Here is a 26,821-nt window from a genome sequence, read left to right as displayed (position 1 = left end):
GCTATGTGAAGAAGTACTTTCTTTTGTCCTGAATCTTCCAACATTCAGCTTCATTGGCTTCCCCTGAGTTCTAGTACTATATTAATAGGGAGAGTTTTCTGCCTGCCACTTTTTCCATGCCACACCTAATCTTATGCACCGCTCTCACGTCCCCACTCCCACCACTCATCTTTCCCCCCTAAACTTAAAATCCCTTTGTTTCCTCAGGGGAGTTACTCCAACCCCATGATCACTTTAGTTCCCTCTTTTCTGAATTTTTTTGTCCCAGCTGTGCAGTATCCTTTTTGAGGGGAGGTGATCAGAAACTGTACACCGTATTCTAAGTGTAGTCTCCCCATAGATTTGTTATAACAGCATTGTGATTTTGGCAGTTAAATTTTCAGTCCCTTTCGTGATGATCCCTAACATGAAATTCGCCTCTTTCACAGCTGCCGCACACTGGGTCGGGTCAACATCTTCATCGAGTTACCCTCTACAACCTCAAGGTCTCATTCCTGGTCAGTCACTGCCATTTCAGACCCCATTAGCGTATATGTTAAATGAGGGGTAAAAATTTGCCCCAATGTGCAGCATTTTACATTTGCTTACAATAAATTGCATTTGCCGTTTTACTGCTTTTTCACCCAGTTTGTAGAGATCCTTTTGGAGCTCAACAATTTGGTATCGTCAGCAAACTTGGCTACCTCACTGTTCACCCCTAACTCCAGGTCATTAAAAAGTAAAAAGCAAAGGCCTCAATCCTTGTTGGCCTTCACTTTCTTCATCCTTGCATTGGGAGAACTGTCCATTTATTCCTACTCTGCTTTCTGTTTCTTAACTAATTCCTGATCCATAAGAGGACTTCTCTTACTCCATGATTGCTAAGTTTATTCAGGAGTCTTGGGTGAGATACTTACCTGCAGCTTTTTGAAATTATTAAGTCAAGTTTTGAAGTAGTAAGACAGCATGTCAACTGGATCACCTCTTCCTATTTGCTTGTTGATACTCAAAGAGAGAACTGTAATAACATAGGACTTGCCCTTGCAGAAACTATTCTGGTTCTGCTTCAGCAAGGCATAACAATTCTTTCCACCAGTTTTTGTGGAACAGATGTTAAGATAATTGACCTGCAATTTGCCAGGAACCCCAACCCCACCCCAGATCCTTTTTTAAAAATCCACTGCCGAGTCCTCAGTTATGGAGGTTAATTGACAGTTTTCATATTTTTGTTATAAGTTCAGCAATTTCACATTTCAAAACTCTTGGGTGCCATCTGGACCAGATAATTTTTCAGTTTCTAATTTGTGAAAAAGACCTAGAACTTGTTACCACCATTTGCCTCTCTTCTTCTTCTTCTTCTTCTTCTTCTTCTTCTTCTTCTTCTTCTTCTTCTTCTTCTTTTTCTTCTTAAAAAAAAAAAAATCCATGCAAGTTTATTCAGGCACAGGTGTCTTCCCTACATCTTGCACAGTGAAGACAAATAATTGATTCAGCTCCTCTGCAGTCTCCTTTTACTCGTTTAGCACATATTTGGCTCTTTTGTCATCCAAAGGCCTGACTACCTCCCTATGCAGTCACCTGCTTTGAATGTAATTAAATAATTTTTGTCAGTCCTTGTTTTTATCATTTATTGGTTTCATTGGTTTATTATTTATTGGTCTGTCTGCCTTTCTTTTGGACTAGACTTCCATTTTCTGAGGGAATCCTTCCTGCCTCTGATAGCTTCCTTGACTCTGCTCTTTACCACACCAGCATCTTAATGATCCTGGTGGTACCTTTCCAGATCTGTGGAATATATTCTAGCTAGGCTTCTATTTTTGTGGTTTTGAACAACCCTGGGGATTCTGGAGAGACCTGTCCCTCTTGACTTTCAGCTTCCATTTTACCAATCACCTCATTTTGGCAAAGTTTCCTCCTTTGAAATAAAATGTGACTGTGTTGGATTTTCTTGGCAATTTACATATATGTTGAATTTGATAGCACTGCGGTAATTGTTTCCAATCTGCTTAACACATCTTCCACCTGGTCCTGAGTTTCACTTAAGTTCTAAGTCTAGGGTTGCCACCCCTCTAGTTGGTACAATGACCACCTGTTAGGAAACAGTCATTTAGGATATCTAGAAATTTTATTTCTTTTTTTATTACTAGAAAATGCATGTAGCCCATTACAGTGGTGCCTCGCAAGACGAAATTAATCCGTTCCGCGAGTCTCTTCGTCTAGCGGTTTTTTCGTCTTGCGAAGCAAGCCCATTGACGGCTTATCGGATTAGCGCTATTAGCATTTTCTCATTTGGATGCCTCCTTGATTTAATCCTTCATTTCAAGATTACCCTGGGCGTTTTGGTCAGGGGGATCCTCAGTGCTAAATTACTTTTGGGAGCTGCATAATGCCCCCCCCCCATTTCTGTGAAGGAACCTGCCCCTTTTATAGCTTGTTGGACTTGTGTTCTCTCTGTTAAACAGAGCAGCCTCAGCTCTAGACCATGTATAGAGTCTGTATCCAGAGATCATCATGTCCCACTGGAACTCTCCATTCCACCAAGTTTCCATTTTACCCACTGTATCTATTCTGTCATCTAACTTGTCTTGTCTTCTAGCATTATCATATAAATACTTATACATAGTGTCTTCAGCACATGTGTTACCCTACAGTGCTTCAAACCTTTGAATTGCTATCATGTGCCCCTGCACTCTCAATGCCTATATCTATCCCTCTCTCCTCTGAATATGGGTAACTTATGGACGTTTAACTTGGCACGGTTGAGGGCTGGTCAGTTGAAATCACACAAATTAAAAGCACAGAACGCAGGAGCTTAAAAGCTCTTTTTACACAGCGTTTTCCCGGTGCAGAAAGAGCTTCTGAGCTGTCAGACTTGCTTACTGGGTTCTGGTAGATCTTGCAAGAGCTTCCCAGAGCCCAGTAAGCAGTTCAGTTCCATTGGTTTTTTGGGGGAAATGATATACTTGAAATAGATTTCCTTCAGCAGACTTCTGCATAAAATACTAAGGAGCTATATGGTCTGTGCCCATAAGACACCATACTGCAGTAAATCAGTTTGATCAATAGCATTTATGTAATTTTTAAAATTCATGTCTCCTCTCTTTCAGGTCTCCTGCAAGCGCAGAATCTCTTAACGCAACTACCTCAGCAAAGCCAAGCCAACCTCCTGCAGTCTCAGCCAAGCATCACTTTCACCTCTCAGGTCAGTTTTTGATAAATTTTCTTATTCCTACTTGGGGGTAGGATGAGAGAATTCAGGCCATGGTGCATAGCAAAAGTTGTCCATTTTATTATTTTAGAGAGACAATGAACTGGTGGCTACCTCTCACTTAAGAGATTGTTGACATATTCTAAAAACCTTTGCACTTGCACTGGAAAATGTTGAGCACAGTGTGCATGTGTCATGCTATATTTTACATATCAAGAAATTACTGGAAAATGTATTAACGCATCTGGAAAGCAGTGATTAGAAGTCTAGCTACTGTCAGAATAGGAATTTTGCTTAGATGCAACTTCTGAACCAGTCCTAAGTCCATCTGATATCACTTTGTCACTTGCTAAAAAGCTTTATAGCAGAAAAGCCATAAACTCTTTCTGGAGCTGTTTTGGACTTTTGGGACTTTACTCTTCCCACTCACCCCTTTGCTTTGTTCAGTCATTCTCTTTTTTGCATAGTGAGAATAATTGGGAGAAAGTGTACTTCATTCTTAAGCAGAAAAATTAAAGGATCGGGAGACACCTTTGTTTTTATTGTCCTTTTAAAAGAATTGCTCTGTTGAATAAAATTCCCTTTGAGAATACTCTAGATTACAATACCTATTTTAGAGTTGAATGTAATTAAAATACAGTGTGTATGCTAGAAGATAGTAGATACTAGCATTTACCAAGAAAAGCCATACTTTTTTTCTTAACCATGCTTTATTTCTATATGTTTTCTGACTTCACTCTTTGCTTTCTTATATTTCTTAGCAGCCAGCAACCCCAACACGCACAATAGCAGCGACCCCTATTCAGCCACTTCCACAGAGCCAGTCAACACCAAAGCGAATTGATACCCCCAGCTTGGAAGAGCCCAGTGATCTTGAGGAGCTTGAGCAATTTGCCAAGACTTTCAAACAAAGACGGATCAAACTTGGATTCACTCAGGTAAAATGGAAGATTTAAGATCCCTTCACAATGGATAAAATACCAGTGATTCCTAATTTGTGATGACTTCTTATGTGGGCTTTTATTAGTATCTGTGGAGGATTTGTGAATTTCCAAGTGAAATGCATTTTAATTAATGTCAAACAAACATAAGCCACCTTACACTGAGCCAGACCATTGGTCCTTAAGTTCAGTATTGTCTGCATTGGCTACTAGCAGTTCTCCAAGGTTACAGACAGGAGAACTCCCCCCTTCTACCTGGAGGTAGAAGGGATTTTGCATGCAAATCATGTGTTGTACCATTGAACTACAAAGCGGCCACTTCGGATGGATTCTGTACAGAAACCACTTTAGTTATCCAAATGGATTAGTCTTGCAAGGAGATCAAGGTGAGTTTGCCCCTACGAATTCTCCTGGACCTTTTGGAAGCTTTTGGTGCCATCATCCACAGCATCCTTTTGGACTGCCTGGTTGGGATGAGAGTGAATGGCACAGTTGTTTTATTACTACCTGGTGGGTCCGGTTCAGAAAGTGGTACTGCAAGACTATGGCCCCACACCATAGCATGTATGCTATGGGGTTCCACAGGCTTCTAATTTGTCCCCCTGGCTACCACTGCATCACAGGTAGGCAAACTGTTCTTCATGCCTCTTAAAACTGCCCCATTCCTCCATCCCATCAAAGTTCTTTCCTCCGCTTCCCCCTTTTTTTCCTTGTTCACCTCCCCATGCCACCCTTGGAGCAGAAATCCAAGAAGAAATTGGTGGGCTGCTGCCTTGTGTGCATTGTACTGAAAAGAATACCTCTATACTTATTTGAGAACACCTCCATCAAATCTAGTGAGGTTTGCTTCTAAATAGGGCTGAAGATCAGAGTTTCAGATGTGGTGAGTCCATGGCCTTCACTTTGTGCGCAGAAGTAAATCAGTGGTATAAAATTCTTTTTACAAGCTTAAGCTGGCGCACATGCTGTGATCCTCCTGGGCAAAGATAGACTGACCACTTTTCTCTATGAGAAAAGTTATAACCAAAATGACCCATTGAAACACACTTTATGGGAGATGATATCTCATCAGTTCTAAAAGAACTCTGTTGGTTCCTTATACAGTACATTTCTAGGCTTAGTGCAGAGCGTTGTAGCTATAAAGGACTTTACAGGCTTTCTTAAGGACTGCCTACTGCTGTACAAACCTGTCCATTTCTGAGCTCACCTGGGGATGTCTTTCTTAAGGTTCCCCCACCTTTTGAGAAAAGCATGGTAGTAATTGAAGATTGGACTTTCCCTGTATTGACATAATATTTTGGGCTTATGATGAGATTTTTAAAGTGGTCTTGTGGCTCCATACATACAGAAAAGCAATGCTAGGAAAGGATCATCATAATTTTCCCAATAAAATTTGTTTGAGCAGACTTTAATGAGAATCAACTTATTTATGTTAAGCATATATGGAGGATCCATGCTTCTGTAGCTTTTTAAGATGTATGCACTTCAAACTCCATTGAATGTATATCCTATGTGACAACCTAATCAATCTTTCCTTAACTGAGATGGGCAAAAATTCAATTGTGGGTGGAAATTCATCTCCCCCCCCCCCCAAGTCAAAGGGGCACCTTGTACTTCTCTGTTTTGCAGCAAAACATTGTACAACTAGGATGCCAAACAGCATAGTATTTACTTAACAATTATATTGCACAAGCTATATACATAATTAGTTTTTAATGATAGTGATTGCTTAATTATGTGAGAAGATAGTAATTAGAAAACTGAAGTAATAAATGTTTAATTTCTCAAAGTGTGTGTGTGAGAGAGAATTATTTGCCAGTGGTACAGTAAATTATTTTCAGATGCTTATAGATTTATTGTTCTGTCTTTCAAAAATAATTACTGGGTTCAGGTTTATATAGAAGACTAATAGACTAATTGCCTATTGCAGTTCAAATCTCAAGTTAAAAAAAATCAAAAGAAGACTTTACAATTTAAAATAAATATCTGTAAAGTAGGAGATTAAGTGGTATGGTCATTATACTCCTCATTGTATCCAAAGGTGGTGGATGTCCTACATAAACAAAAATAATTCAGTTTGTTATCCCAGTTGTTTCCCAGCTGCTGTCAGTTTGATCTGTCATGAGTTGTACATGAATTAAATGAGTTTATGTACTTGACCCTGATACTTTTTATGTGACTATATGCAGAGGCACTCATTCATTGAGCTGACATCCCTTAACGTTGGAAGAAAGTGCTTAACTTCACTTAACTGTTGGACTTGAAGGCGGTGGAAACTGATTCAGCCCTCTGTGTTGAGGCAGAATCCCTTAAACAGTTAAACCTCGGATCCTGAACACCTCCGTTTCAGAACTTTAAGCTTTCAGATGTTTTTCAGAAGCCAAACGTCCGACATGGCTTCCACTGAGTGCAGGAAGTTCCTGTAACCAATTGGAAGCCGTGCCTAGGTTGTCAAACATTTCGGAAGCCAAATGGGCTTCCGGAATGGATTACATTCGACAACTGAGGTTTGACTGTACATAACACTTCACCAGGCCTCCTCACCAAACAGGGTGTGGGTCAGATCCTTTGACCAAGCGCTAACTTTAAAATTTAGAAACAGTTCATTGCTAATCAAGTAATTGGCCTTTGAAGATGCAGAATTTGGTGCATTTGGTGACCTGTAGATAACATCTTTATTCCTTCTTGAGCAACACTTTTGCAAGATGGTCTATCTTATACCAATTTTAAAGCATGTGTTGGACATAAATTCATCAAAAGGACAGTTTAATTCAGTGGGAAGCTATCATACATCTATCAACAAGACGGAAGAAATCTGAGTGTGAGTTGTATCTGTCAATAGCTTTGTGATGAGATTTATTTTATTACATCTGTCCTATAGAAGTATATGTTGTTGAGCAACTTCTTTTATTCCCATCTTCTTTTCTTTCAACCATGCAGGGTGATGTTGGGCTCGCTATGGGTAAACTCTATGGAAATGACTTCAGTCAAACTACTATCTCTCGCTTTGAAGCCTTGAACCTCAGCTTTAAGAACATGTGCAAGTTAAAACCACTTCTGGAAAAGTGGCTCAATGATGCAGGTGAGAATTTCCTTTAAAAATTCCCGAAATACCGCAGAACAACTCTGAATTTCATAAAGATTTTTATTCAAATGCTCTTTGCGGTGGGGTTCAATTTTGTTATACTTACAACAGATATTTTCATCTTCAGTCTGTTATGCAAGTGGAATAGATTGAAGAAGCATAAATAGCTACGTACTTGAGCGGTCTTTCTGAAGCGTTTGTACGGCACTGGCTCTGATGTGAAAATAATTGCACATAGACAGTGTTTTTCAACCACATAATCATAAGCTTACTCTGGTACTTTTTATTCTTAAGACCAAAAAAATGCTCAAAAATACATGAGCAAAAATATTGGCTGGTGCATATAAAAAGTTAGCGGCTAACCCTATATGTGGCCATGTGCAATTAGGTTTGATCAAACCTTGTCTCCTTCAGATCTTGAGAACTGACTTTCCATCTAAGCTGTATAGTATGGCTTTTTAAATAGCAAGTACTGTTAGTTTCAGTATTTCTGCTACATAGGACCTATAGGCTTAGATACTAGATGTCCCTTCCACAAATTGAAGGGCTCAGTCTGTTTGCAGAATGGCTTTCGATCCAATGGTAGTGATGCAATTCATCCTGTAGCCCGCCACACACCACCTCCCGCTCTGTTCTGGAGGGTGCCTCAATTCTCTTGAGCAGATTTGGAGGAGGGGAGGAACAGGGGGCTGCTGGGAGGAGGGATAATTGGTGAAACTTGATGGGAAGGTCCCATGAGTGGATTTCTGCTCAAGGCAACTTGACATCCAAGCCATAGAATTTTTGGGTATTTGTTTGCTTGTATACTACCTTTCAGGACTATACAGTGGTTCACATTATAAAGGAAATTAAATTACAATATGAAATACACTGTGTACAATAACTGCATGAAATACACAATGTACAAAACCAGTAACCCCACATCGCATACAGCAAGTGAATAAGGTCAGCAGAGGCAGCCTGCAAACCCCTTAACTAAAGGCCTGGGATACATTTTTAACTGGTGCTAGAAACTAATTAAGGTGGGTGTCAGTCAGGTCTGTAAGGGAAGGGCATGCCACAATCATGGTACCCTAATTGAGAACACCCTCAGTTATCGGAGTGTAGTCTGGCATCAGGAGGCCCAGTGCTGGTCATTCCTAGGTTGAGGAGGGGGGGGGGCATTATATGAGTTAATGTGTAGTTGTTTAACTAAGTAGTGTGAGTGGTACCTTTTAAAAATATAATCTTAGCATGCTTTAGTGACCTTGACTTGTGTTGACTGTTTTCAGAAAACCTCTCATCAGATTCAGCTCTCTCCAGCCCAAGTGCCCTGAATTCCCCAGGGCTGGGGATTGAGGGCTTGAACCGCAGGAGGAAGAAACGCACCAGCATAGAGACCAACATACGTGTGGCCTTAGAGAAGAGTTTCCTGGAGGTTAGTCGATCTGTTGCACTGCTGAGTAGTTTCAGCATAGCATGAAATGATAAAATGGCATAAGAACAATTAAATAACATTATAAAATACTATATTACCTTACACACTATGACTATATGAATCACTTGACCTTCTGTCCTTCCCGTGTAAGAAGTAGAAGAGGAACTGCTATGCCTGCTATGAGAGAGATATTTCAGATGCATCTGCAACAATTATAGGTAGCTGCTGGCTTTCATTGTTGCAGCTTCCCTGTAAAATAGGAATTCACCCTGTGTCCAAACTATAACTGAGCTCTTCTCTTCAAATTACTACTCTTTCAGAACCAAAAGCCTACCTCGGAAGAGATCACCATGATAGCTGACCAGCTGAACATGGAGAAAGAGGTGATCCGCGTTTGGTTCTGTAACCGGCGCCAGAAGGAGAAAAGGATTAACCCACCGAGTAGTGGTGGAACCAGCAGCTCGCCCATCAAAGCAATTTTCCCTTGCCCAACTTCATTGGTAAGAATTAACTTGAGTTATACCAGACTGGAAGAAATTAAAACCACTCCTATTCTCTTGGTAATGAGGTTGACATAATGCAGATTTCAAAATCTTAAGTTTTTATCTTCAGTGGTCACTGCTGTGTTCAGTACACCACCTATTGCTTCTACTTTGGTCCATATTGAAGAAGACATCCTCCAGAGGGCTTTGAGTACTAAGCGAGACATGAATTGTTGCTGGATTGAGCTGGGTGATTCACATGGGTGTTTGCGTTATAAATAGCTTAATGATTTTCTCACTACAAGTAGCACTGTAGCATAGTTCTAAGCTTCAATGAATGAAAATCCAAAGCTATATAATAGTATGTGTTTGCTAGCTTCTATATTTGTAGGTAAGTAGTAAACATTTAAATCTTGTTTCTTTTCCTTTCTAAGAAAGCTTAGCTGTTTTGTTCTGACCTCTAGGTGGCAACCACACCAAGCCTTGTGACAAGCAGTGCAGCTACAACCCTGACTGTCAACCCTGTGCTCCCTCTAACCAGCGCGGCAGTAACTAGTTTGGCAGTCACAGGTAAGAGAATATTCAGACTTCATCAGCGCAGAAGTACTTGCTATTACAAAGACTGAAATTTAGTGACCTATTATGTCAGAGAATCCCTAGAATCATTTATATCCAGGGTTGTTTGTTAAGCAACAAGTTTTAATACACTCAGATCCAATATAAACAGTGCCTTTTGGGTTCTGTTCACAATACTGTACTAACACACAGTGTCCATTGAGTTAATCAGTCCTCTTTTTCTTACACTTTGGCGCATTGCCCTTTCATTCCATTGGAATGGTGTCTTTTGTTCTTTGTCTGTCTTGTAGTTTTAGATCTCTTCCAGGACTATTAACTATTTTAGTCTGATTGAAACCATCCTTTCAGGCACCACAGAAACCATCCCCAACAACACAGCGACTGTGATTTCTACCGCACCCCCGGCTTCCTCAGCAGTGACATCACCCTCCCTGAGTCCCTCTCCTTCTGCCTCCGCTTCCACTTCTGAGGCATCGAGTGCCAGTGAGACCAGCACAACACAGACAACCTCCACCCCCATGTCCTCAGCAATTGGGACCAGCCAGGTGATGGTAACTGCTTCTGGGTTGCAAACAGCGGCGGCGGCTCTCCAAGGAGCTGCACAGTTGCCTGCAAATGCAAGTCTTGCTGCCATGGCAGCAGCAGCAGGACTAAATCCAGGCTTGATGGCATCCTCACAGTTTGCAGCTGGGTAGGTATCTGCCATTCATAAAATTTGGTTGCCATTTTAACTATCTAGCCTTCAGGCATCAGATGTCAATACACTGCACATTTAGTACCTTTACTTAAAAATAAGTGCTGTTTCAAAATAAAGATTGCCTTAATTCTTTCTTTTAATTCAGTAGTTCAGCCCATCAGAGATTATTGGCACTTTTCAGGTATAAAAATGTTTGAATGCAAGTTTTTACATTTCTTGCCACTTTTAAGATCGATTTTAAAGAATGCAACCAGTCAATAATAAATCCTAGGTAGAAATGCTGCTGGAAGGATCTGCGTCCGTTTTTGTGATAAACAACAGGGGAAATTCGAATTTGACTTTTAAAATCTAATTCTGTCTCTAAGACTGCTCACCTGGAAAGTCACTATGTCTTCAGTTTGTTTTTGTTTCCTGTTTTGGGATTGCAGAGGTGCCTTACTCAGTCTCAATCCAGGGACACTAGGCGGTGCTCTCAGCCCAGCTCTGATGAGTAACAGCACTCTGGCAACTATTCAAGGTCAGTGGACTTTCACCAGTCTTCCCATGTCTGTTATGTTTGTGTTTTTCATAGGGTTCTTTCCCCCACAAAAAGAGAAAGAGAGAGAGACAAAGGCTGCAAATGCTAAACCTCCTTGCTTGGAAATGTCACATTAAAGAGACTTGCTTCTACATAAACATTTACCTTTATATATTTAAATCTCCATCAACTACACATGCACACTTCACACTCATGACAATGAAGGGGTGACATATTTTATTCCAAACTCCTTTTGACATTCATAGATAATAACTAGTCTGAGTAAAATCAGTATATGAAAACACCCTTGTGAGGATTTTCACTTAGAAGCCTCCAGGGAAATGATCAACCTTCATACATCAGGATCCTCTCAGACCTTCTTTCAGGAATGAATGCGACACAGGTGAAGGCTGTCACTCAAACACTTGTGAGTTCCTGATACATTGGTAAGAAACCTGAAGCATCAACTGCATGATTGCTATTGCCTCTTATCACTTTATAGGAGATGATAGTTCAGAGAGGCTGCCAACACAATTCCAGTACCATGCTGAGACCAGAAAAACAGACTATTAAATCCTAACCTAGTCCTTGGGGATAAAATTTCACCCCAGTGCATTTTTTGAAAATCCAGTGCTGTGTAAATTCTGCAACAATATAGTCCCATCTAAGACATTGTTGCCTGCACAGTCATAAACAAACAAGTACATTTTATTCATAGCGATATGTAGCTCTTTTACAAAAGAAAAGTACATATATGTGCAAATGTTCTAGGTGTACAAAAAATCCTTTTATTAATATTCATAATCAAGCACTTCATTTGTTTGCATATATTTCCCTCCACCAAACCAAGCTAGCAACTGATCAGGCTTTGCAAGTCAACAAAAAAGCCAGGCGGCAAACTGATCTACTCTTAATATGAAATGATTCTTCAAAGTGAGCAGGTACTCCATGAATTAATTATCAGAGCACAGAAGGTGAATAATACACAATGGCTTAAGCATTCTTCAGGTGGTTGAAATGTGACTTCATATATCTTTATGCATGAGCCCTTATAATACTTTAATGCAGGGGTTGGGGAAGTTTTTCAGCCCCAGGGCCTCATTCCCTCAAGGAGCCTTGTGAGGCCCACATGCCACTGGCGGGTGAGGCCAGAGGCAAAAGTGGGCACAACAATGGATGTGACTTTTGTCTTCAGGCAGAGTGTGGAAAGTTCAAAGGTTTCAGTAGGTGCACACACTTAGCCACCGCATCTCTGCAACCAGGCAAATGAAAGAGGCATGTTTGCAGTTGAAGGATGAATTTCAGCTAGGCAAAACACTCCAGAAGGGTGTGGAGCAGGGCTGGTGAGGGATGTAGCCTGTGGGGAGGGGCATGGCACAGGGACAGGATGTGGCCAGGGGAGAGAGCCCCAAGGGACACGTAGAAAGGCCCCAAGAACTGCATTTGGGCCCTGGGCCTGAGGTTCTCCATCCCTGCTTTAATGGGTCTTCACGGCACCTGCTTTTTCCTCTGTGGTGAAAATGGTGTATTTATCTGGATAATAAAATGGTCAGTTCTCAATCCTCAGTCACTCTAAATCCAATTCAGCTTTTCCTCCTGATGTTGAGATGGCTTCGTTTACTATTTTTGGAGGGTGTGTGTGTGTGTGTGTTAGCATCCATTGGTAGTCAGAAGAAAAACTTCAGTGCTGCTGATGTGTGGGGCTGCGAATGCTGACCTTTTCTTCTGCCCCTCTCTAGCTCTTGCATCTGGTGGCTCTCTTCCAATAACATCACTGGATGCAACTGGGAACTTGGTATTTGCCAATGCTGGAGGTACGCCGAACATCGTCACTGCCCCTCTGTTCCTGAACCCTCAGAACCTTTCACTGCTCACCAGCAACCCAGTTAGCTTGGTCTCTGCAGCTGCAGCCTCCGCAGGGGCCTCTGGACCAGTTGCCAGCCTTCATGCCACCTCCACCTCAGCAGAGTCTATCCAGAACTCTCTCTTCACCGTGGCCTCGGCCAGCGGGGCTGCCTCCACCACTACTACTGCCTCCAAGGCGCAGTGAGTTGGACTGAGCTGTGCTTACCCATAGCCTATTTTACTCTGCAGTGAGATGGGCTGCCAGCTGGGTTTACAAACTGCAAAATGTGATTGGTTTCCTCTCACCGTGTTGCTGGGGACAAGGGAGAGAAGGAAAAATACAAAAGGAAAAAAAAAACCAAGAAGAAGGATTTAAAACTGGGACAAACATTTGCCTAATTTTATAATAAACACTGTCTTTTCAGGATTGCTTCATTGACTGGAGAACTTTCTAACCAAAAATGTATAAAACAAAAAAGGACTACTTATCATTTCCAGCAGTATCAATGACAAGTTAAGGTGGGTTATCAACTCAAACGTAGGAATGGGATTTCTTCTTTCTTTTTGATCTAAATATCTTTTTTTAATTATCATTTATTGGTCTGTTGTACAGGCCATAATGTCATACAAGGTGTTTATAATCTTATCAATCGTGTTGGGGGTTCCTTTCTTAACTGGTACAATTTAGGCAGGCCTGTATTACTGATGTATCTCTTTATGATTATTATTATTATTTTTATAAATATATATATATATATATATATATAGTTCGGACACATTTGTCTGCTCCTGGAACAGTTTCAGTGAGCTCCCATGCCACACAGAGGGAGGAGCAAAGAGAGGGAAGCATGTGAATTGCGAATGTTCTTTAGTTTCCTTTTCCCTGGCGGTATGTTTTTCGGGATTCTCTCAGAAGTGTTGGCGGCTAAGTGAACATAGAGAGGGTAATGTGCAAAGATAGTCCATGCTTGTGAGATGGGCGTTCTGATTGGACAGCTGTTTGCTCAGCACACTTGGGCCAAATCTAGCTCTCATTTGCACGTCTTTGGCTCCTGTTGATGCCAAGGGAGGAAGGATTTGGCCCATAGGTTCTGTCTTCAGCATCTGTGCTGGCCACTGTCTTGTCTCATAATTGCATGGAAATGGCCACTTTACAACTGGGAATATTTCTGTTATTTACTTTCTCAGGAGGCTGCCTGTATTGGTGATAATTCATATGCATTTGTTGAACCTTCCTACCAGCTGTTTGGCATAGGATTTCTGAACGCTGCATTGGTTCATCTCTAAGAACTTACTTTTTCCAGTGTCTCCAATATGATTGTACTGAAAATGTTTTCAACTTAAAACATTTCTATTCCAGAAGTAAACTAGGTCATGTGAACAAGTACTGTTTTATGCCAACACAGCAGATCGTGCTCCATTCTAAATAGTTTGTAATGTTCTTTGACACTGTTCACTGCTCTGGAAAAAGTTGGTAAGGAATTCTTGGAAAGCTGACCAGCATGCCGTGGAGAGTGTTGTCTATCTGGTGAACACTGGCATGTTGCATGCGTCTTGCAATATTTCATGCTATTTCTGGGTGATGCTGCTGCTAGCTAGATCATTTATGGCAGTAATAAACACCTCTACTAGAGAGGGGGAAATGTTTCCAATCAACGTAACAAGTGGTATGCGCAAACAGCTGCTGACAATGGATGAGAGAGAGACTGAAGAGACAAAGATGAACTTAAATGTTATGCTGGTCTGAATCTAAATTTTTTTGCTGAGAAGAGATTGGATGACTGCAATGTACTTGGAACTTTCCAATCTCTTTTTAAGGTGAATTGAAAAATATCTTCAAGAAGGAGGAGCTGCCCAGTTTTTCTTTTCACTAGGCCTGGGGAGAAGGGGAGTTCTAACACGCATGTAATTATATTGCATTTCATGCCAAAGGTAATTATTTAACCTCTCATCACCTGATATCCTTTTATCACCTGATATCATGATGGCAGTAACTTTATTCTCAATTCCTTCTCTGGCTGCTGATCCCAATTCAGAGAGCTGGCATTGATGCTCAACTAGCAGAAATCTTTGTCTCTTCTCGCATACCGTCATACTGTTTGCTCTCTGTTCGTCTCTGAATTTCCAACTTCCTGTTTCACAAGCTATTTAAAAATAATGAATTCTTCCTAAAACTTTAAAAACTTGTGAACTGTAAGCAGGGAAGTGAGCAAATGTCCGTCCACCGTCTTATGTGTGTTTGGTTTTTTTTAATGTTTTATTTTTTAAAAACTAAGCTTGAACCAAAGTCAATTTCTAGCAAGCTGCTGTACTAATGGACTAGTTTGTATAAGTGCAGTTCAGATGCAGAGAGGTGATAGATGCTACTGACAATTTCTTTTCATTTTTTATTTTATATAAAAATTGCTGCTTGTTTTAATCTTTTTTGGGGGGTAGGGGTGGTCTTTTATATATCCTTGGGGCAGACAAAATCTCAACTTGATTATTATCTAATTTCCGTGGTTTGGTGTGTAAATAGAATGGCAATGGCAGATGGTTACTAATTCAACTGTTCCCACATCCTCCTTAGCAGTTTGGCTCAATCTATATACTGTGGTGTGACTGTCTCCATGATTTCAGTCTCAGTTTAAAAATATAGGGCTATGAATAATACTGTGTGTTAAGGTTTTAAGTGGCCCATAGCAACAGCTTGGAGCAGTCAAATGTATGAAAGGATGGCAGAGGAGAGACAGGTACCCACTATGTTGGTCTCAAGGCCATAGTGTTGACTAGTTTCTACCAAAGGAAATATCAATCCCATGGATTTTTTATTTTATTTTTTTTTGTCCATTGAAATTAGATCTATGTAACTTGTGTTTTTTGGCGCGCACACATCCATACGTATATATTTTAATAGAGGAGATGGTGATGACTTCTGAACTGTGGCATTTATTTAGCTATGAATTTCAAACATCAAGGAGGAAATAAGCCCTTCATATTTATGTACAAAAAATAAAGAGAACACAGCCCTGTAAATTGCCCCAAAACTCTCAAGGATTAAGAGAAGCTGTTTATTCAATTGACTGGCTGTCTCTTCTTGGGTTCACTGTTTGCAGTTAGAGGACATGATGAATCTGGAACACTAATGTAGCTCAGATGATGGCCATAAAAATCTTGCTGTAGTATTTACAGTATTCACATATTTGTTGGTGTGAGCACCTTTAATCTTTATTTCTCTTAGATTCATGCCACGGCCACACTACTAGCAGATTTCACAGCAGGTTCTGGTGAAAGAAACTGGAAGCTCAAAAAACATGCAGCTAAAATGCTTTGGTTGAATTGTATTCATCCTATTTTACATATTCCATTCCTCATATAGCTCATACCTAATGCATTGATGCTTGTTCCCAGCAGCACAGAGATACCAGGATCTGAATAGCTGTCACTATTTCGTGTTGATCTTGGCTATATATTTCACATGGCCATACACACACACACACACACACCCCTTCCCATTCTAGAGCAGCCAGCCCCAACCTGGTGCCCTCCAGAATACCATTCCCATCAGTCCTAGCTGTTCTGGAAGAAAGGCTGTTCTAGAGAGATGGATAATCAGCTTCTGCAATACACACTTCAACAGAAAATCAGATCCAGATAATTGGAGAATCTGCCCTGGAACCTCACAGTTATAATACATTTCTCTTACCACAAAGTTACAAGGATAATCACAAAAGTCATGAACGTTCTGGTATAGTGAAAATTTTCTGGTCACTACCAAGTGCAATTCCTGTAATCCAAAACAATGTGTGATACCTGTGTCCCTAATATCCAGTACTAACCATTCTTCCATTACTGCATTAGTTGAACAAATTAGTCCAGCATTCCAGTGCTCTAGAGATTGTTGATTTTATTTTCATTTTTTCAGTCATGGGTTATTAGGCTGTCATTTCATTTCACACAGTTTCAGATCTGTTTCGTAGGCCAAAGTCTGAAACGTTTGCTTGCAAACTTGAGAGATTTCAGTACACCTTTCATTACCAAAAAGGAAAGGAGTAGGTTAATCCTCATACCTGCAGTTTCCACAGTTGCAGGTTACTTAAGAAAATGGCAGAGTTCAGTCCGTGTCCCTTTCAGATGAGTTGGAATGTTTCTATTGATTTTAGAGAAGCCAGAGTGCCAGAACCTTATTGGGTGCAAATACTACTTCCTTGAAAGGTGTGAAAAATGGGGATATATTGAGCAGACAAACCATTGGCAGATGAGTTAAAACATCTAAGTTGTGTGCACTTAGGGCCAGTGTGGACACTTTCTGTTGTAGGAGAGTTGTTCTTCCAGCTGAATACATAGCTTATCATACTGATGGACAAACTCACAAGGTTCATAATTTCAAAGTAAAGTTGTTCTTCCACACCTTTTTGAATCTGCCCATATATACCAATTTGCACATTACATATTTCCATGTATGAGGCTCACACATACAAGTAATGTCTGAGTGTGCCCTTGCTTTGCAGTTCACTGTTTTGGGGGGCAGAACGTTCATGTTTTTCAGACAGTGTGTGTAGATATATTTGACCACTTCCTTTGTAAGGTTTGTGCTTATGAAGTGTTATAAATGTAAACTATGTGTCATACTCAACTGTGCTTTACCCAGAATAGACCCATTGAAATTAATGGACCTAATGTAGTCGTTGTCCTTAATTTCAGTGCATCTACTCTGCATAAAAATTAGTTGAGTACTACCCTATATCTCTACATTATTTTGCCATCTTGAGAATGTATAACTGCTCCATATATCTGCATCAGGGTTGGTGGATGGGAGGTTAACCAATAATTCTGCAGGTCCAAGCAAGTCTTCCAGGCAGTCTAGCATCTCAACCTTCACTTGAGTGATAGATTGCTGAGACTGAAGAGCAAAGGCTGAGACAACAGTTATATAAGGTAGGGTGGAGTCTTATAGGCTCTTTGGGTCACCTTATTATGACCATTTGTAGTGCCAGAGCAGCAGAGATCAGCCCCACTGTTCACTCTTCCTGCATGCTGCCCCAGTAGCACCGGCAGTAAGATGTCTGTGCCATGAATTAGTTTACCTTGGAGATAAGCAAGCATGCCTAATGTAGGAATTGTCATTAACCCAGCGCACTCAGGAGTACCAGTGCAGTGGATTACAACATATGACAGATGAGATGGAGACAATTTCTCATAAAAGGGAGGATTTGAAAAGTTTTTGCTGTTTTTCCCACCTACCACCTAAATATGCATGCCACGTGAATGTGAATGGACAGTGGTCATTTAATGTCACTTCCCCTGATGTATAGAGTTGGATCATAACCAATATCTTAACCATGACTAAGGAAGGTGGGCTGCAGGATCCCTGCGTTCATGTTAACCATGGCTCAGGTGAGTGCCAGCACAGACATTAACCGTGTTTAAGGCTGACAGAAATAGGGTAGGGAAATTGCAGTCCTACAACCTGCTCTGCACTAAGTCTGTACCTGCTCAGAAACATTACAGAGTTGCTTTACAATGACATGATATTTATGTGAGTTACCAGAACCCTGATGCCTGAGCCTATGTATAAACATGGCTAGGAAAAGCTACAAATGTGATGTTATAAAAATGGGTCGCTTGGCTGTCCTGTGATGGAAAAGCAGTTGTGAATGGTGAATCCATGCTATATTTTAAAAATAACTCCTAAGCTTCAATTGCCAAGGAAAATACCTGATAGGTTAAGTTTAGTTTTATGTTGATTGTCATCTAAGACATTTTTACTGGATAAGTTCAACCAAAGATGTTATTGATTGAAGTTATAAAGGAAGAACAGAAGTACTTATTGCTGAATTTCCGGTGCCAGAAACCAGGCTTTAAGAGTCCATTGTTGCCTTATCTCCTTCCCTTCCCTATTTCAGTTGTATATTATGTGGGGTTAGGTTGGTAATATCATGTTTTAACTGTCTTTCTAATTGCTGTTCTAAAAACCTTGAAGAATGTAGGCTGCCCATTACAAGATAAAGCCTGTATTTTATTTGCTACCACACTGATGGCTTATTTCAGTTAGTGGATGTTGGGCTATACTGCAGCCTAAGTAAAGACTGGCTCTGATGCAGTGTTTGGCACCTAAGGTGGAGGGTTCACGTGATTTTTGCATAGGGCATTTATTTATGTTCAGGATCTGGTAGGAACTTTGTGAGACCACATTCAAAATGAACATATTTGCATCAAATATTACATAGGAAGTGTGAGCACTGAACAGATAACACATAGATTGATTGATTGATTGATTGATTGATTGATTCATTCATTCATTCATTCATTCATTCTTGTAAGTGATAAGATGTGGGAAAATATCACTCAAGTCTTGCTTTATGAACATTTCCCCCAATTTAAATGTAATCTTGCACTGGTTCCACTGTGGGGCCATACAGTTATGCTTGGGGTTTGAGCTGCAGGGGAAGTTAGCATCACAAGGATGCAAAATCCACTAACCGGCTTGATTAGTGTTTGGTATAATTAAAGCTTTTGCTATGGCCTTGTTGCTTTTGGAGCCACACAAGTGTAGCAGCTATATTTACCATACAAGTTCCTTTATTAACCTTTCAGACGACACTTTTGTTACGTAGAATTATTTAACAATATCTTATCGATGGCTATATTTTTCAGTAACATAATTTCTTGTAATGGAAGTGCACATTTAGGCAGATGCATCATTTCATCATATTCGTGCTGTTAATGACCTTTTTAAAAAAACAACATCCCACGTAGAAGTCTCTCTTCTGCTTTGAACATGTAATCCTTTCTCTCTGACATTAGGAGTATGTTTATGCTCGATCTGTATGTGCCTACATGCACTTTTTAGAAGATGAATTCTAAAAGGGTTCTAGAGGTTCATAAATGTATATAGGTATAAACCATTATAGAGAAAACACTACCAAAGGAGAATCTGGCTGGCTGATTATGGTTATTCATCTCTAACCAAAACTTCTCAGGACTCGTTAGCCAATTTTTTTACAAAGTTACAATCTAATGTTTTTTAAGCAATACACCCTTTAAGACATTCACCTGCAAAGTTCTTGCTCCATGCAGTTATTAGGCCAAGTCGATCTTGCCAATAGGGAGCTTTCTATTGGCTTAAGTGATAAAAGTTGGCTGAGATCCCCGAGCTTCTTGAATGGACTTTGATGCCAAAGTCCATGCCCTGTATGAACAGCTTCAGAAAGAAAGGAATGCACCTGGAACTAGTGCCAATTTACCCACAGTCTTCTTACTTTTGTGAGTGTTGTGGGATGGCGTACTGTCCAATTTGTAAACATTCACCCTCCCCAGTGTTGGCTTCATGTTGGGAAGGGCCCTTGAACAAGAAATCTTCCATGGGTTCCTCCACCCTCCTCGGTCCCTCAGCAAATCTCCCTTATCACTGGAGCAGAACAAGGAGACTCTTGGCAGTAGAGGGCCTTGGACAGATGCCCAGCCATGCCAGTCCTCTCTGTCTTTTTCCTGTGTGCCCAAAACATTTTCAGATTACACAAATTTAATCAAAAGACATTTGATTAATAGTCAATGGAAAAATGAAACCTATATTTCATTTCCACTTTTCTAGGGAGACTTCTAAAAGTTTAAAATTCTTAATACAGACATCTATATAGATTGTGAAAGAAAACTTGAGATATATTGGACCTAGCATTGATTAGTTGCCGCAGCCTATCCCTAATACATTTCTGAATCGGTTTTGCAATGTTGAGTTCAGCCTCACTATCAACAGATCACATTAGTCTTTAATCCTCCTGGGATAATATGCAGGATGATAAGAGGTCTGTTCCACACATTTCACTTTCCTACATACAGATATAGCATCCTTTTAGGAAATTGCATCATAATGTGCAGTGCCTGTTGCTATTTTATGCATAGACATTCTCTGTGAAGGCAAATTACAGTGTGTGAAATGACTCTTGAGTCACACTGGAATTAAATTAGCTTTATTCTCAAGAGAAAGAAAGGTCATAGTCACACTGCCTGACATTGCTTTACTGCTATGACCTTTACTGACCTTTGTCCAAACATGCAGTATACATGTAGTTGGGCTGAATGTTGGCATGAAGCATGCCAAATGTTTTTGACCCTAAGGAGCAAAATGAAGGCTTCTCCTCTGACATAACTTGGGAGTCTTGTTCCACCCCTTCTTGTCTCTCTTTCTGTAAGCAGGCATTGTTACAGGGTTGTAGGAACAATGCTTTTTGGTAGCAGCTGGCTTTCTGGCACCTTTTTTTATTAAAAAAAAATACCTCAGCATAGCTTTAGTATCATTTGCAGAATGGAAAATCGGGAGAGAGAAACTTTATAAATAATGGAAGTAATTCTAGCTGTAGAATTTAGTTTTGAAGACCCTGACTTATGCTGTATGTATTTGCAGTTCTGTATTTAGGCTACAACTTTATAGGGTATGGGGTGGGGGAGGGAAGGAGAGAGAGTTAGCTGTGCTAGAAGGCAAATGTTGCTTGCAACGTCTTTTCCTACTTTGTCATTGGCTATCGTTGTCAACACGCTACATAACAGCAGACATAACTGAGCTGCTGTATTGCTTCCAGGGTCCTTCTAGGTGTGCATGACCTCTGCCTCCCTGCTTTCTTTCTATTGGCAAACCAAGGGCCTTGGTGGGGATGTAAATATTGAGCAAGTTTGTGTGCTTGGAGGAGGGCATACAAGGAGATGAATTAGCAACCCATTTTAGTCCACGTAGTTGCACTAGGGCTGCAGCTGGGCCAAGACTTTTACATTTGGAAAAGGAGGAGGATATTTGGGAGAACAAAGTGAAACAGTTCTTTTTATCCCTGCTTGTCTTGTTATTGAATGTAGTATGTGGTAATTAATTTAATTTTCTAATAGCAATGCTAATTCTGTCTAGACCAAAAATAGCAGAAGAGAAACCAAACTAAATGCTAACCTGCTCCTAGTACCTAAGTATAGAGTCCCTGAAAGAGATAAGATTCTATGATCAGACTTGAGGAGAAAAAAGGATATATTGGATGTGGGTTTCTTTTTATGGAAGGTGAGTCATTTTTCTCTCACAGCACATGGTTCAGATTTTGGATGGCATTCTTGGGAGACTTCATCTGCTTCCATCCTGACTCTGAAGCATCTCCTTTCTCTGATTGCTGAAAAATACAGAGTGTGTGTTTGTGTGAGGAAGTATATTTCCAGGGGTGGGAGCGGAAAACCTGAGCTTCAGCTGGAGGGGGAGAATTTCCAATGTTTTGATAGGAACCAAAGGTATACTGCTTAGTTTTTGGCAGCTCTGCTGTTTTCAGGATGTCTTCGGCAAAAAATTGTGTGGTCTTAGAGGTTTGATTTGATGACTCTTGACTTAGAGGATCTCCTCATGTGTTGGTTTTCCTGCCTTCTTAATGCACAGGGTTGGTTTGGATACTTTTTCTGAGGACATACTGGAGGCAAGTTCTATTCAGTACAGCACCCAAGATCACAAGCAACTGTTGGATGTAGGGAAAACTTGGTTTTATTCTTAAAATATCAAAACTTCATTGTCCTCTTAAATATCAAAACTGCATTGTCCTCTGTTTCACATCATTTCAGAAATCCTGTGGGTTTTCATAGTGGAAAACCTCGGAAACGTCTTTCTTTCCTCCCTGGAATAGCTTTGGGCATTGTCACATTACATGCTGTTGGCTTGATGAATTGCATCAGTCAAGCCTGACGTGTTCATGTGTGAAGCAAGGGAGAAGGTAAATATATATTAGTTGTCCAGCTATTCTTCCTCCGGAAATCAGCTGGGTTGCAGAACTTCCCTGGAAAGCTTTACTAATAGACTTATTGTTCTGACATTATGTAAAGTGGTATTAATATTGTGTGACTTTTCTAAGAGCTAGGTAGATTTATAAGTAGGTAATAGGGAAATGGAAAATGACTTCTCAAAGATAAGAGCACTTGGAACAAAAGATGTGGAAAACAAGGTGTGCTTTAAAAAGAAAACAAATCTGAGGAAGGAAATGAAACAACCAGTTGGGAGATGGGCTCGTGAGAGGAAGATTCTTAGTAGTATGAGGAAGGTTGGAATGTCTCCCCTCTTCTGCCTTATTTCTCTTCACCTCACTCAGGCGAAAATATGGGTTTAATAGTTTGTTGTCGGCTCTTTCCCCAAACATTTCTAAAACTCTGATCTTTGTTCTCACCAAAAATTCTCTCTTTACTTTTTACAATGTAGAACCCATCAAAATAAAAGCCTTCCTGAAGTATTTCTAGCAGAAATGTCTTTAACCCACCAGGGGGCTATAAGTGTAAATGGTGAATGTTTCTGGCAAGAGTACTACAGGAATAGTGGTAAATATTAAGGAGTACAGATCTGTGTCAAATTAATATTTGCACAATTCAAGCCACCCACCCTGGCCAACAGCCTTTGGAACAAACACCTTTGGTCAGGGCTGGGGAGAAACTGTCACTTGTCCCATCTAATCCATGTTAGCACATTGGCATTTTTGATCCAGTTTCTGTATTTGAATTTGAGGAAGAAGCCACAGCAGATACCCATAAACTGATTGGTAAGTTACTTCCATTTATTTGAACCTCCCTGGAGGGAGATATAGGCTTTTCTCTAAAATCCAGGAGATAAGAGGTCAGGTGCAAGTGCATTTGAGAGCATCACGGAACCCCGGCTGTTTTGCACTCCCCTGGTCCCACCGTGTCGCTGTTCCATTTCCTTCTTCTGTGGTAGTGTCTAAGGCTAGGTGTGAGTAAGTGTCGGGTGTTTATCCGCCACAGGTACGGGAGCTGTCGTATACCTCATTTCTAACTCATAACTGAGTAACTTGCTTTAACTTTCTCCAAACCCTACAGAGTTGCCAAGACTGCCCTCCCTCCCTTAATTAACGTGGAACTCTGGCTTATAGCATCCTGTGACCTGCAACCTGGGGGGCGACCCCCTAAAGCCTCTGAATGTCGCTGCTTAAAAGCTACTGCAAACTGAGGGCAAATTGCAATCTTCTATTTCTTTTGGTTACCAGGGGTCCTCTCGTAGTCTGTGAATATCCATCTCCACTCCCAATCCGTGCATGAAACCTCCATGCTGCCTTCTCCCTCCCCCTGGTGAGATGTCAGGGCTATAATGTACTGCAGGGTCAAGGCAGGACCCTGACGGCTCCTCTCAGCCAAGTGCTGCATGCATATTGCTCGCTACTTTTTAATTTTGTTTCTCTCATGCTCCTCCCATATTTAATTTCCTTCTTTTATTATTTGACAATCTTGTTCCTCCCCGTCCCCACCTCTAGGCTAGCCAGAAGCTGCATCCCTGTCCCTTCTGCCATTTTACTTTGAATGTAGTTTTCCCACCCTTTGGAAAGAGAAGCTTTTCCAGGTCACGGTGCACTGCTATATGCCGAGGGGGGCGGTTTCTTTGTTTTGTTTTGTTCTTTTAGAAATTTCCAGCCAAAACCAAAGATTTCCTAATGATTGTATAAACTCAAAACAGACAAACAAACAAACCAAAGACAAAAGGGGCGTCTTCAGCACCAATCATATCTCTTAAGATGGCGCGGTCCCATCCTGTGCTAACTTGCTTGGGAGACCAAGTTCTGTTTGACCTCCACAAATCCAAAGGCGCACAGCCATTGGGAGGGAGAGTTCAGTGGGGAAAAGTGATGGACTCCACAGATTGGTTGTGAAGCTGAAGACATTGGTGCATGACTGGCGGCTCTGGTGGGTGCTTTTAACCCTTTGGGAGCTGGGTGATATTAATACACGCTGAGGTGCACTTCTGAGCTCTCCCCCCCCCCCCCCCGCCACTGCTTGGAAGAGGCTGTCCTGTTGTGCAAAATCTCTGAAAAAAAATGTTTTGTTTTTCTTTCTCTCCCTCCCCCCCACTTCTTTTTTGTTCTTTAATTATTTTTGCAGCACCACTGTGCAACTATGCATTGTATTTCTCAACCTTTTGTGCTAGGTAGGTAGATGCCTATGACTTTTTAAACTTTGGGGGAGGGGGGTTGCCAATGAAGGAACTTTTTACATGGATCTTTTAAATCTCAGTTGATTAGGGGGTGTTTGGTTCTAGGGTCATACAAGCTCTATCCCAAAGCAAAATCCAAATGTTAATAATATTAGCCTGATGCAGATACCAAAGATAATTTCTTTCCTGCAGAACCTTAGACTTGTGTATTAAGTACAATTACCCAGCACTTGCATTAGTCTAACCTCAGTAATTCCAAAGCTTAGATGTATATTTTGGTATATTTCTGGGATATTAAAAATGTCGTTTAAATTCTTGTTTGTTTCAGTGTAATGCTCTTAAAGTCATAGCATGGAGATAACTGAATTGTCTTATTCTTAGTAGTTTGAAATAATAGTATTTTTGTATGTTTTGGGTGTGTCAATGTATGTATTAACACAACAGTTTTCACTGCCTAGGTGTTCATAATTGAGAAAAAGTGTACATAATCTGTGATTTCCACCAGATTGTCGATTTAGATTGCATTTTCTCTGATTGCCATTCCCAACAGGGAGATCTTTATTCCTTTTTTTTAAAGAGACAGCATGCTTATAACAGTGAGATTGTACTTTTGCCCTCCCATAAAGGTCCAGTTCCCTGAAAACATCATACTTTAATTTTGAAAGGTGAGGCAAGACTCAAAGTGTAGCAATTGAATAACTAAAAGCACTGATATTACTATGCTAGGAATTTATGCTTTTTGTTTTTATAGTGGGGGGAGGCATCTTGCCAAGAAAGCTATGGTTTGTGGAAATTGATTTATAAAATCCTGAGCTCTTCCTATGGCAAAAAAGAGAGATTTGTGTTGATTACAGAGCTTCCCTGTCGTCAACCATCAAGTTGGCTTATTTCTTCCTCAGGCCTGCTAATGTGGTCAATTGTACAGCTTAATTTACATGAACACTTTGTATCTAACTGTGATAAATATATTAAGATACAATGCATTCTTGCCTAACTTTAAATTTGAGAACTGTAAGGCCCTAATTTGAAACTGTGTGTGTCTCCCAAATGGAGATGAAAAGGATGCTGTCTCTTTAAATATACCTTCTATTTTTTCCCTAGTGGCTGCCTACAGGTGGCTGTGGGCATTGAGAGAGACTGTGTAGATTATAGTGAATCAGGATAAAAATGGTAGATTTTGTGTAGATGCATTTGTCTGCTGTAATTTTTATATATATAAAACTTACTGTAACTGTACAGTTCATTTCTGTTGTAAACATCATTAAACCATTTTTCCAAGTGTTTTAACATGCATGCACTGGTTTGTGGTTTTTGAACAAGTGAAAGGAAATGGCTGAAAAGAAATGGCAGAACCTTGTATTTCTGTTGTTTTAAACCTGACAATCCGGAGCTGAAGGATGTTCCTCCTTATTTTCTCCCAACTACAAATTACAAGACATCTCAGGTTAGAAGACTCACATAATTGGACAGCAGAAACAGGTAAGCCTCTCAGTTCTGTTATTCTGCAGAAAATAAATATGCCAGATTTATTTTAAAAGCTTACACTACTAGTAACTTACGGCTTCCATGTTGAACAGGATGTGTTAAATTCTTTCAGTTAAGTAACCACCATGTGCGGGTTGTCTACATTTGTGTCCTTGACAAGATAATTTGTTTATTGCTACAGGCACTTGTGTCATGCATACTGCTAGTTTGGTCCTACAATAGATATTGCTGCCCTTCTAAACTGAGCTAAAAGTCAGTGATGTGAGATCTGTGCACCCTTGTTTAGCTTTAAATCTTAAGGTTTTGTAGAACTTATTGCTCCTTTTCATTAAGCTCTTTTTCCCCTTTTACTTTCCACTGCAACATGGCGCTATGAAGTTCAAATGAATCCAGAATAAGACCAGAAGAGGGAAAAGCAGGTATATTTAAGAAGCTTTTATTTAAAAATACACAGAACACATGGTTTCAGTTCTTTAGATAGAAAAGCATTTTCTTTGTTCTTTTCAACTTAATTTATAGATTTAAAGCTCCAGAAGTGTATTTTTGAAAGATCAGATTTAGGCTGTGCACACCCCATACATTTAACCACCTCTGCCCAGTGCTGGATTTACATATAAGCTAAAAAGAGCTATATAGCTTGGGGCCCTACTCTCTTGGAGGCCTCCA

At 40.4% G+C, this 26,821-nt stretch overlaps 1 protein-coding gene across 8 annotated transcripts in view; it reads left to right on the top strand.

Moving 5' to 3' along the window:
• Window positions 1–25,963, top strand: part of POU2F1 (POU class 2 homeobox 1) — a 104,199-nt gene extending 78,236 nt beyond the window's left edge. For 4 of the 8 annotated variants that reach the window (XM_079974785.1, XM_079974787.1, XM_079974788.1 and 1 more), the window contains exons 8-17: window positions 429–497; window positions 3,087–3,181; window positions 3,949–4,125; window positions 7,069–7,210; window positions 8,485–8,630; window positions 8,951–9,130; window positions 9,577–9,682; window positions 10,037–10,379; window positions 10,814–10,902; window positions 12,642–25,963. In XM_079974785.1, the coding sequence (XP_079830911.1) occupies window positions 429–497; window positions 3,087–3,181; window positions 3,949–4,125; window positions 7,069–7,210; window positions 8,485–8,630; window positions 8,951–9,130; window positions 9,577–9,682; window positions 10,037–10,379; window positions 10,814–10,902; window positions 12,642–12,952 (1,658 nt within the window). In that variant the 3' untranslated portion in view covers window positions 12,953–25,963. The remainder of the gene's footprint in view (window positions 1–428; window positions 498–3,086; window positions 3,182–3,948; window positions 4,126–7,068; window positions 7,211–8,484; window positions 8,631–8,950; window positions 9,131–9,576; window positions 9,683–10,036; window positions 10,380–10,813; window positions 10,903–12,641) is intronic. The other 4 variants (XM_079974791.1, XM_079974792.1, XM_079974786.1 and 1 more) reach the window with 3 other exon arrangements.
• The last annotated feature ends 858 nt before the right edge of the window (window positions 25,964–26,821 follow it).

Source organism: Podarcis cretensis, assembly GCF_951804945.1.
Source record: "Podarcis cretensis genome assembly, chromosome: 4".
Classification (NCBI taxonomy): domain Eukaryota; kingdom Metazoa; phylum Chordata; class Lepidosauria; order Squamata; family Lacertidae; genus Podarcis; species Podarcis cretensis.
The sequence above is the reverse complement of the archived record's forward strand: the minus strand, read 5'-3'. Positions and strand labels throughout refer to the sequence as shown.